The sequence below is a fragment of the Rattus rattus genome, chromosome 13 (assembly GCF_011064425.1).
Source record: "Rattus rattus isolate New Zealand chromosome 13, Rrattus_CSIRO_v1, whole genome shotgun sequence".
Classification (NCBI taxonomy): domain Eukaryota; kingdom Metazoa; phylum Chordata; class Mammalia; order Rodentia; family Muridae; genus Rattus; species Rattus rattus.
Genome location: NC_046166.1, coordinates 63,803,507 through 63,814,680, shown reverse-complemented (window position 1 = coordinate 63,814,680; position 11,174 = coordinate 63,803,507). Strand labels below are relative to the sequence as shown.

Below are 11,174 nucleotides of genomic sequence, written 5' to 3'. Positions count from 1 at the left end.
GGTTTGAACTTCCGCTGCTCTAATTTGGGAGACTACAGGTGTCAGCTCTCAGCAAAAGGAAAAAAAAAATGCCATTCTCACCTGGGTCAGGAGACACCCGGGGTGTAATCAGACCCACAGAGCTGAAATAGGAGTCGGTGGAAATTTCTTTGGGGAATTTTCATTTCACCTCAACTTACTGAACAGCATCTAACAGGAGAGGATTTTTTTTTTTTTTTTTTTTTTTTTGGCCCAGGTGTTTACTATAAAATAAGAGAAGCATCTTGATCTCCTCGATGAAACCATAATCCTTGCCTTGGGGCATTGCAATGACAGCATCCCGGGCCAGCTGCACAAGAGGCTTGCTTTGTTCTGCAGCTACTGGGCACCAGGTAGTGACTCTTCAAAAGGCAGCTACGTTAAGGGGCTTCTCGCTGTTCAAGGCGCACCAGCTGGGTTCTGTGAGGATCTGGCTGCTGCTGTAGGCCTCGTGCGAGCTTCAGTGGGCTCATCAAGGACAGGGAGGCTCCTTTGAACATGCATTAGTTATTTTTTTCCCTTGTCCTTTTGACAAAATACCAGACCAAAAGCACACACACATGTGTGCGTCCATACCCGCCCCAAACAACAACAAAACACAAACAAAACACAAAAAACAAACAAAGAAAACTAAACCCACTTGAGATTTCTTTTCCCTCACAGCTTCAGAACGAGGAGCGACTCGTGACAGGGTGGCATAACCACGTGCCATGGTTTGCCGCCTTGAGAATTCACGTTGCCTGGTCATACTCTATCTCAAACTTCCATTGGGGTGGGTCATACGCCCTCAGAGACCTGCCTCAAGCGAGCTACCTCAGAGTGCCCTGCTGAGGCAAAATAGAAGGATAGGGGAGCACAGTGCTGTGAGAGAAAAGGCTGAGAGAAAGGAAGTTCTGTTCCCCAGGCCTGGTGTGCTTTTACTGAGGCATAAGCAGGGGACTTCGGACTACACTGTCAGGAGCCCAAGAATGGGTTGGAGGGAAGGCTCAGCAGGCACTTGCTGAACCCGGGTTCAGTTCCTAGAACCAGAATGCTGGGAAGAGGGAACTGATACCTACAGTTGTCTTCTGAGCTCCATGATGTGTACATGCCTCCCCAGTGAGTAAACACATGTGTAGGTCTATACGTGTCTCTCTCTCTATATGTGGATGTGTCTATATACATATGTGTATATATGAACCTAATGGCCACAGAGACAGAATGTATTTTCCAAAGACATCTTGTCAAAGACAATCAGCTCTGCTCACTTAGGGCCAGGTGATTCATTCCCGAAGATACCTCAGCCTAGAGTGTTGAACACAGTAATTAGATCTTACTTACTTATGGCTAAAATGAAGTATAACCTTGAGTTTTTAATATTCAAGTCTCCCTCCCCTCCCCAAAATTGACTTACAATTTTGTTCAACTAAGAAAAATTCTCTCTATGAGCAAATGTCAGAAGACAAAGGTGGAGAGTCCTCAGGGACCACTGGAGATGTAGTCTGAGAGCCCAAGACACCCATTGTAAAGGACTCAGCCTCTGGGCTGCTGAGAAGGCTTGGGGGGTGGGAGGTAAAGGGGTCCACAGCTCTAAGTCTGATGATCTGACGTCAACCCCTGGGAACTACATCTTGGAAGAAGGACACCCACCCAACTGAAAGTTGTCCTCTGATCTCAGTACACAAGTATTGATGTGCAGTGCCACACACCACACACCCACACCCACACACCACATCACACACACACACCACATCACACATACACATGCACACACACACACACACCACATCACACACACACACCACATCACACACACACACCACATCACACACACACACCACATCACACACACATCACACACACATGTACACACACACCACACACCACACACACAACACACCACACACACCAAATCATACACACACACACACACACACAACACACCACACACATCACACACCACACACACACACACACCACACACACACACACACACACATGCACACACACACACACACACACACACACACACATAACACACCACACACACCAAATCATAACACATACTACACACACACACACACATAACACACCACACACACATATAACACACCACACACACCAAATCATAACACATACTACACACACACACACATAACACACCACACACACATATAACACACCACACACACCAAATCATAACACATACTACACACACACACACACACACACACACATAACACACACACACACATATAACACACACACACACACATATAACACACCACACACACCAAATCATAACACACACATCACACACACACACACACACCACACATACATATAACACACACACACCATACACACACCACATACACACCACACTTCATACCCAACCGACACACATAAATAAATGAATAAATAAATAAATTAATTAATGTAACTTAATTTTTTTGAAAAGCCGAGATATACTGGCACACACCCTTAATTCTATCACTCAGTAGGCAGAGGCAGGAGGATCTCTGTGAGTTTGAGGCTAGCCTGGCCTACACGGAAAGTTCCAGGACAACCAGGGCTACATAAAGGGACCTTGTCTCAAATAACAACAACACATGAAAAATGCAGTCAACTTGCTTCTTGTTTGGTTCTCCCTGAGATCCATTTCTTTGTGGTAGTGGTGAATCTCAGTTTGGCCTGGGCAGGGGTCTCTAACGAAATGCCGTATGCAGCTGCTGTCGTGGTTTAGAGCCCTTGGCTGGTGACAATGTCCCCTCCAAAGGTCCAGTAGTCATCTCCATCTGTGGATCAGCTGTCCAGCCACATGATTCTGTGGAGGATATTGCAGATCTATAAGGAGCAGACACCTTTAAAAGCTTCCTTGCACTCCAATCCTTAAACAATTAAGGTGATCTCCACAGTGGGGATCCCTGGTTTCTATGGGCAAGTGGCCTTGCCAGTGTTTGGTATATTTGGAGACACACCCAAGTCTTTTTCCAAGCTACTCTGCCATCTCTTTTTAAAATTACTCTGGCTATTCAGAGCCTGAAATAGTAGCCTTGGGCTAGAGAGATGGCTCAGAGGTTAAGAGCACTGACGGCTCTTCCAGAGGTCCTGAGTTCAATTCCCAGCAACCACATGGTGGCTCACAACCATCTGTAATGGAATCTGATGCCCTCTTCTGGTATCTGAAAGCAGCTACAGTGTACAGTATATGAGTGTACTCATATACAAAAAATAAATAAATCTTTTAGAAAGGAATGAAGGAAGGAAGGAAGGAAGGAAGGGAGGGGGAAGGGTAGCCTTGTTGTGAAATGAGGCATGAGGTGGGGGAACTTTTGTTCTCTGTTGGACTGCATTAGCATAGGAAGGCGATGCTGTTGCTAGCTGTGGGAGTTCGAATGTGCCGTAAAGCACTGGCCTGGAAAACGGATAGTACTGACTTTTCTTATTACGGTGACAAGAAGCAACTTAAAAGAGAGAGGAGGTTTGTCTGGCTTATGCTTTAAGGGTAGATACAGCCCATCATGGGGCAGGCACAGTGACAAAGCATGAGGTGGCTAGTCACATCCTGTCCACAGCCAGGAAGCAGGGCCACGGCTACCCAACCTGTCTGTCACCAGTGGTTCACTTTCTCCAGCAAGGCCCCACCTCATTAATGTTCCACAACCTTCCAGAACAGCACAGCCAATGAGGGCAAGGGTTCAAACACAGGAACCTGGGGGAGACATTTAACATTCCAAGGACAGCGGTAAGAAACACTTTAGAGGATGCTGACTAGCTGCGGGAGTGTCCCCTACAGTCTCAGGCATTTGAATACTTGGTGTAACCCCTGTCGGGAGGTCCTGTGGCCTTTCTGGAGGAAGACTCCCCTGGGGGCAAGCCGTGAGAGTAACAGACCCTAAGTAGTTGTGACAAGCCTGGAGCCGCAGATGGAAGGTCTCAGCTTCCTGTCCCTGCCTCCATGCCTGCTGCCTTGCTGTCCCGACATTATGGACTCTAATGTTCCGGAGCCAGAAATAAAACACACTCATTTTTCTATAAGTTGCCTCGGCCACTTGCTGCACGTCCCAAAGACGTCCATTTATGTTGGGGGTAACACATAAAGTCTCAGAGCTTTGTCAAGTCTGATGGTACGCACTTGCAGATTCAAAGCTAAGGAGGCCGAAGCTGCCGGTTCCCAGCCTGCCTTGGCCACAGTGTACAGTGTGCAGAGCGGCCTGCCCTCTCGGGGCTCACCACCTAGGTGAGAAAGAAAGTAAGCAAGTGGCCAACGCAGGAGAGTTTTCCAAGTGCTGCGATGTGAGTCCTGAGGAACAGAAATGGAACCAGGAAGCCAGACTGGTGACCAAATTGGATCTGCCGGACCCTGATTCAACCAGTACTGTGCGTGCGTGCATGTGTGTGTGTGTGTGTGTGTGTGTGTGTATGTGTGTGCGTCTGTGTGTGTGTGTGTGAATGTGTGTGTGTGTGTGTGTGTGTGTGTGTGTGTGGTTTGTGTGGGTGTGTGTGTGTGTGGGTGTGGTGTGTGTGTGTGTGGTGTGTGTGGGTGGGATTTGTGTGTGTGGTGTGTGTGTGTGTGTGTGTTTGTGTGTGTGTGTGTGTTTGTGTGGTATGGTGTGTGTGTGTGTGTGTGTGTGTGTTGTGTGTGGTGTGCATGTGTATAGGGTGGATGTGGTTGGTGTGTGTGTGATGTGTGTGTGTGTGTGCTGTGTGCAATGTGTGGTGTGTGTGTGTGTGTGTGTGTGTGTGTGTGTGTGCTGTGTGTGGTGTGGGCATGTGTCTGGCACTGCATCCACTGAAGAGTGCTGTTCACAGAAGCACAGTGGTTCACTTCACATGGTTATTGATATTTGACATCTAGCTGAGGTATTTGGAGAGCTTTCCTCAAAGCAAATTGCTATCCCGACTCTCCCATCCCTCTTCCAAAGAGCAATATTCATCCCTGTCATCCATCACGGCCACCTGTCTATGTTTGTTTGCTTGGTCTTTGTTTGTTTGTTTGTTTTGAGACAGGGTTTCTCTGTGTATCCCTGGCTGTCCTGGAACTCACTCTATAGACCAGGCTGGCCTCAAATTCACAGAGATCTGCCTGCCTCTGCCTCCCTGTACTGGGATTAAGGGTGTGCAACCCTGCCCCTTGCCATGTCACTCTTAACCTACATCCCACAAAAATCATCTCAGATATTAGTTGTCCAGGGAACCATACCTCTTTCTCTGCAAGGTCTACCCCATGTCCCCTCTAAAGTTCTGCCCGAGCTTAGACTTTTCAGTGCTTGTCATAGTAAGAGGACGCTGTCCTAGGCCCCTCCCTGCACTCTGGATCCTTAATTTTACAGCTTATTCCTAAAGGTCAGTCACAAAGACTTGTTGGTTCTTGTTAGAGGGTCTCCTTTCTACCCATCCTCCAGCAACCGTACAGTGGCTCACAACCATCTGTGAGCCCAGCCCAAAGCCTTTGGTTCCCTGACATTCTGTGCAGATCAGGTGGGAACAGGAAGCAGGAATATCAGACAGAAGGCAGCTGGGTTCTTTCCCATGGTTCTCTACCTGCAAAATGGGTTCTATTGCTCCCCATGCCTCACGCTTGTTCAATTACTTGGGGTTTTGGTGTTAGCAGTGCACGGGATGCTAGCATAAACTAGGAAGGAGGAAGTCGGGGTGCCCGGGGCATCACTGCCTGCAAGGGGCTCTACAGAGAGCTGTGGTGCAGTTGAGAGCAGAGCCCTGCCTGGGAACTCCCAACTGAGAATGTCCTCCGCGTCGAAGTGTGTCACATGGGTCCCTGGCTGTGTTGGGCTCCTGCAGAAAAACTCAGCAAAGCCACTCAACAGAGAAGTGTTCTTGTTAAATGTGTTCAACTTTTAAAGATGTATGTGTATGGGTGTCTTGCCTGCATCTGTGTATGTGCACCACATGTGTGCCTGGGGCCTGACGAGGTCAGAAGAGAGCATCCGATCCCCTGGTAGTGGCATCACAGACTGTGGTGACCTTCCGTGGGGGTGATGGGAGTTGAACTGCACTGCAAGTGCTCTTAATGGTAACTTCGCAGCCCCCTGCCTTGTTAGATTTGTAACAGGCCTAGGCTGAGGCCAGACTAAAAAGAATGAAGGCAGTGAGGACTAAAAGGCCTTTTCCCTTCTGTACCTGGTTTGGTTAAAGTGTTGTTGGTGGGTGATATTCAGAGGCAGAGGAAGGAAGATGCTTGAGCCAGGCAGAACAGCCTGGGTGACTCAGAACACCATTTAAAACATTATATACATACATATGTACATACGTACATACATACATATACATATATATACACACATACATATATATATTATATATATTATATATATATATGAAAAAGGATGAAAGCAACATTTAAAAATTTCAACTCGGGCAGGCAGATTGACATGAGTTTGAGGCCCGTTTGGTCTACAAAGTGAGTCTAGGATAGTCAGGGCTGTTACACAGAGAAACCCTGTCTTGAAAAAACAAAGCAAAACAACAACAAAAAAATCAACGTAGGAAGCTGGGCAGTGGTGGCACAGGTGTTTAATCCCAGCACTTGGGAGGCAGAGGCAGGCAGATCTCTGAGTTCCAGGCCAGCCTGGTCTACAGGGTGAGTTCCATGACAGCCAGGGCTACCCAGAGAAACCCTGTCTTCAAAACCAAGACCAAAACCAAACCAAACCCAACCCAACCCAACCCAACCCAACCAAACCAAACCCCAAATTCAACTTAGAGCCTAGAGAGACGGCTGAAGTAATGAAAACACCCATGTCAGGCAGTCAACACCTCTAACTCCACCTCCGGGGGCTCTGATACCATCTTCTGGCCTCTTTGGGCACTGCAGTCACATGAGTCTCTCTCTCTCTCTCTCTCTCTCTCTCTCTCTCTCTCTCTCTCTCTCTCTCACACACACACACACACACACACACACACACTCCCCATGTGCATGGTTAAAATCTTAAAAGATAATTTTGTTGTGACAGGGTGCACCTTGCTATGTAGCCAAGACTGACCTAGAACTCCTGACCCCTCTGCTTCCTCTTGCCCAGCGCCGGAACTGCAGGGGTCAAATTATGCTCTTATGTCTCGGTTTAAAAATTATTAAGACACTTGAAAATAAAACCAGATGTCTATGCTCCCCACTATTTTCCTAATAAAATAACTGACTTCAAAGAGTTCGATTTTCACTGTAAGAAGAATGGTTTCCCAAGTGGCATTTATCTGAACAGAGCAGGTGATGGTATGTCACAGTTTGGAAGCTGTCAGGACTCTGACCCTAACCCTAACCTGGACCCTAGCCCCCCAACACTGACCCTGACCCTAACACTCCTAACCCTGACCCTGACCCTAACCCAGACCCTAACCCCCCTAACCCTGACCCTAACCCTAACCCTCACCCTGACCCTAACCCTAACCCTCACCCTAACCCTAACCCTAACCCTAACCCTAACCCTAACCCTAACCCTAACCCTAACCCTAACCCTGACCCTAACCCTGACCCTGACCCTAACACCCCTAACCCTGACCCTAACACTCCTAACCCTGACCCTAACACCCCTAACCCTGACCCTGACCCTCATAACCCTATCCCTGACCCTGACCCTGATCCTAACTCTAACCTTAACTTTAGAGTCCAGATGTCAGGGCTAAACAGAAGTAAGCCTTCTCCACTTTAAACTTCAGGGTGGATTCAGTGACTTGTTAGGTATTTTTAACATCCACAGCATACTGGCTAATGCGAGCTCTTCTTTCTTTGAGTACAATTAGCTGTGAAGACACAGCTTCATCTGCCCCTCCTCCCAAAGGACTGAGGGTCGGAAATGCAGGTGATTATCAGAGCTGCCTTTGATACCAACATCCTTCTTTGCTGGGAGCCCTTTGAACTGACTTTGATATGCAGTAATTAAGAGGGATTCCTGCCTGGAGGAACAGCCGCTGTGGCCCTGCCTCTGGTCTCCTTCCACTGAGTCCTTGTTTTGAACTATTGATCAAAGATTTGCAGGGATCTGTTGTAGCCTGTGTGGGGCAAAGAGGAAGGAAACGGTGGGTTGGAAGGGAGAAGAGGGGCCACCTCTGGTTATAAATAGTGTTGGAAAAGCATGCTGGTCAGACCTGGCCTGTCTCATTTAACACACCTTCCTTGGGCAGATTCTCTTTCAGAAAAGGCCTCTGTGGGCAACTTGCAGATCGTGCCTAGGACCACTCAGCAGCCCAGCCTTAGAAGACTCAAGCGGTTCTGGAACTCCCGAGAGACCAGAGTGACTGAAGGATGGTCCTGGTGGCCTTGCTTGGACTCAGCTGGTTCTGTTCACCCCTGGGAGCCCTGGTTCTGGATTTTAACAACATCAAGAGCTCCTCAGATGTGCAAGGCTCTGGGAAGGTAAGTGTAGCTAGATCAAAGGAACAGTGAGACCAGCCACAAAGGGCACTTCGTCAGGCAGGACACCCTCACCTTTAAGTGAGTTTATATAGGACGCACTTGCACATAAAACCCAGCTCCCTGATCATTTACCATTAACAGAGCACATCCTGTAATACCATGCCCCAGGAGGCAGGGAGTGCAGAATTAAGGAGCTGTCAGTCAGTTAGAAGCCAACTGATTGCAGATAAAATCTTTCAAAAAGGCATGCAAGACAAAAGGGGATAAAATGGCTTTCTGGTCAGGGCTCTAAACTTATATACAAATCGGTACAGAATGAAGGTGGCTCCATGGGCTGGGCCCTTACGCTCGCTGTCTTCCTCACAAGTTGAGATAGGCATGGATTTCTACCCAGCAGTGAAGACAGGAATTTCACCATGACTACAGAGCAGGTGTATAGAGTTAGGACGTGACCCATCAGTGTAGCCGTCTACTTCAGAGTTGTTTTAGGGGTCATTATCCTCTATGCATACTAAACATCACACTATTCTCTGAATGCATGTACTGTGTACAGAATAAAGGACAGTTGGGGACTTACAATTTATCTGTAAGACACACATGAAGAACTTTGTTCACAAAGAGTGTAGGAATATTAAATTTTGAGTTCTGAAGTAAAATTGGGGTTGGGGGCATGGTTCATAATTGATTACAGACAAATTTTCAAACACAAGTTCCAGAACAGCCAAGGTCTTCTCACGGGTGGATTCTGTTTTGGGAGAAAATCACTTATGTTGAAAAATCAAGATGGTGCCCAGGTTGGCCACAGCATCCACTGCTATTGGAGTCTACCTCTTAGGTCTCACTGAATTTCCCAGCCTGTGACAAGTTTCCCTTCACAGGGCTCACAGTGTGCGTCAGACAAGGATTGCAACGTAGGAAAATTCTGCTTCGCACTCCATGATGAAAGGTCCTTCTGTGCCACGTGCCGCAGAGTTCGCAGGAGATGCCAGAGGAGCGCCATGTGCTGCCCAGGAACGGTCTGCGTGAATGGTGAGCGCTTGGGCTCCCATATGGGGCTGCAGTCTGACAGCATCATTGGAGTCACGTAGACTAGGACCGACCATGGGAGACGGGCTAGTGTGTTCTTGCATCTGGATGAAGTAAATTTGGATAGCTGTCTTTATTATTTTTTTTTTTTTTTGGTGAAGCAAAATCATTTACTACCTGGCAACACCTCTGACATGGATAGAATGATTTCAAGGGATGTACAGACACTCAGTGTATGTCTCTGGACACATCATATAGTAAAACAGGACGCAGAAGAGCTGCCAAGTCCCTGGGCACTACAATAACAGCACACCTGTACTTGTCCCTCAGATGTTTGCACTGCAGTGGAAAACACGAGGCCAGTGATGGACAGAAACACCGACGGCCAAGATGGCACCTACGCAGAGGGAACCACCAAATGGCCAGCGGAGGAAAACAGACCTCAGGGGAAGCCCAGTACGAAGAAATCACAAAGCAATAAGGGTAAGAACATCATAAGGAGAGCATATTTTATTTTAAAAACCATTTTCTCCCTCCCAGCCCCACAGGCTGAAGCTAAACTCCTTTACCTCATGTCTGTGAGCTCTTGGAGCAATTCAAGGGACTCTATTGGCCAGGCCAGGGCAAGACCCTAGTGATGACAGCTTAGGAAGGAAACCTTCCAACCGATGGCTTTCCCTAAGCTGGGGTGTACCAAGTGCCACGTACCTTTCCTATAGCCTCAGCATACAGAGCAGATTAAAGAAGATGCATTCACTCCAGACTTGTACAAAGTACAAAAGGGTCTGTGTAGCTCTGCTGTCCTAGAACTCACTGTGTAGACCAGACTGTTCAGGAACTTAGAGACCCGACGGCTTCTGCTGGGATTAAAGGTGTCTGCCACCACACTTGGGGATTTACAAAAATTCTTTTAAACAAAATAGGAGTCTCGAGTTAAAGTCTTTGAATAACAGACTATTTGAAAGTGGAGAGGTACAACAGCCGCTCTTACTCACATATTGGACTAGCTGGCCCCTTTATAAGTAAAGGAATCGATGCTCATGGAAAACTGTATTAGCAAACTTTGTGGAGTGCTACCTATTTCTTAGGGCAGATAATCATTCCTTGATGTCTTTGTTCAGTAGGGCTCTAATTTCCCTTATTCTGTGAGACCTGTGTCCTGTTGGCTTTGCTAGTTTATATATAGGCTATATAGGCCTTCACTCCTAGATCCCAATCTCAACCCATTAGTATAACACACACACACACACGCACGCACACACACACACACACACACACACACACACACACACACACACACACACACACACACACACACACACACACACCCCTTAACCCATCTGCCACCTCTAGAGCCTGCGCCTAACTTGTTACAGGACAGGAGGGAGAAAGCTGTCTCAGAACCTCCGACTGCGGCCCTGGACTTTGCTGTGCTCGCCATTTTTGGACCAAAATTTGCAAGCCAGTTCTACTAGAGGGACAAGTGTGTTCCAGGAAGGGGCACAAAGACACTGCCCAAGCCCCGGAAATCTTTCAGCGCTGTGACTGTGGTCCTGGACTGTCCTGTCGAAGTCAGGTGACTGGTAACCGACAACATACAAGGCTAAGAGTATGCCAAAGAATATAAGTTGTACAGACATGGGACTTGTCCTCGTGTTCACACACAATCCCCGGCACTAATTTTATTCTATTTTTTATTTTGTTTTCTGAGACAGGGGTCTCGCTGTGTGGCCCTGGCTGGCCTTACACGCATAGAGACCCACCTGCCTCTGCCTCC

General features: G+C 47.6%; 1 protein-coding gene across 1 annotated transcript; it reads left to right on the top strand.

The window, feature by feature from the left end:
* The first annotated feature begins 8,260 nt into the window (after positions 1 to 8,260).
* Positions 8,261 to 11,132, top strand: Dkk4 (dickkopf WNT signaling pathway inhibitor 4). Its single transcript, XM_032918770.1, has 4 exons — positions 8,261 to 8,371; positions 9,250 to 9,400; positions 9,728 to 9,880; positions 10,774 to 11,132. The coding sequence occupies exons 1-4, from the start codon at positions 8,261 to 8,263 to the stop codon at positions 11,022 to 11,024; spliced, it is 666 nt and encodes a 221-aa protein (XP_032774661.1). The 3' UTR covers positions 11,025 to 11,132.
* Positions 11,133 to 11,174: the final 42 nt, after the last annotated feature.

Excerpts from the sequence above, each read along its gene's own strand:
- Dkk4 (XM_032918770.1), top strand. The coding sequence starts at position 8,261 with ATGGTCCTGGTGGCCTTGCTTGGACTCAGCTGGTTCTGTTCACCCCTG. Across the intron at positions 8,372-9,249 it reads ATGTGCAAGGCTCTGGGAAG|GGCTCACAGTGTGCGTCAGA; the intron begins GTAAGTGTAGCT and ends TTCCCTTCACAG. Across the intron at positions 9,401-9,727 it reads AGGAACGGTCTGCGTGAATG|ATGTTTGCACTGCAGTGGAA; the intron begins GTGAGCGCTTGG and ends CTTGTCCCTCAG.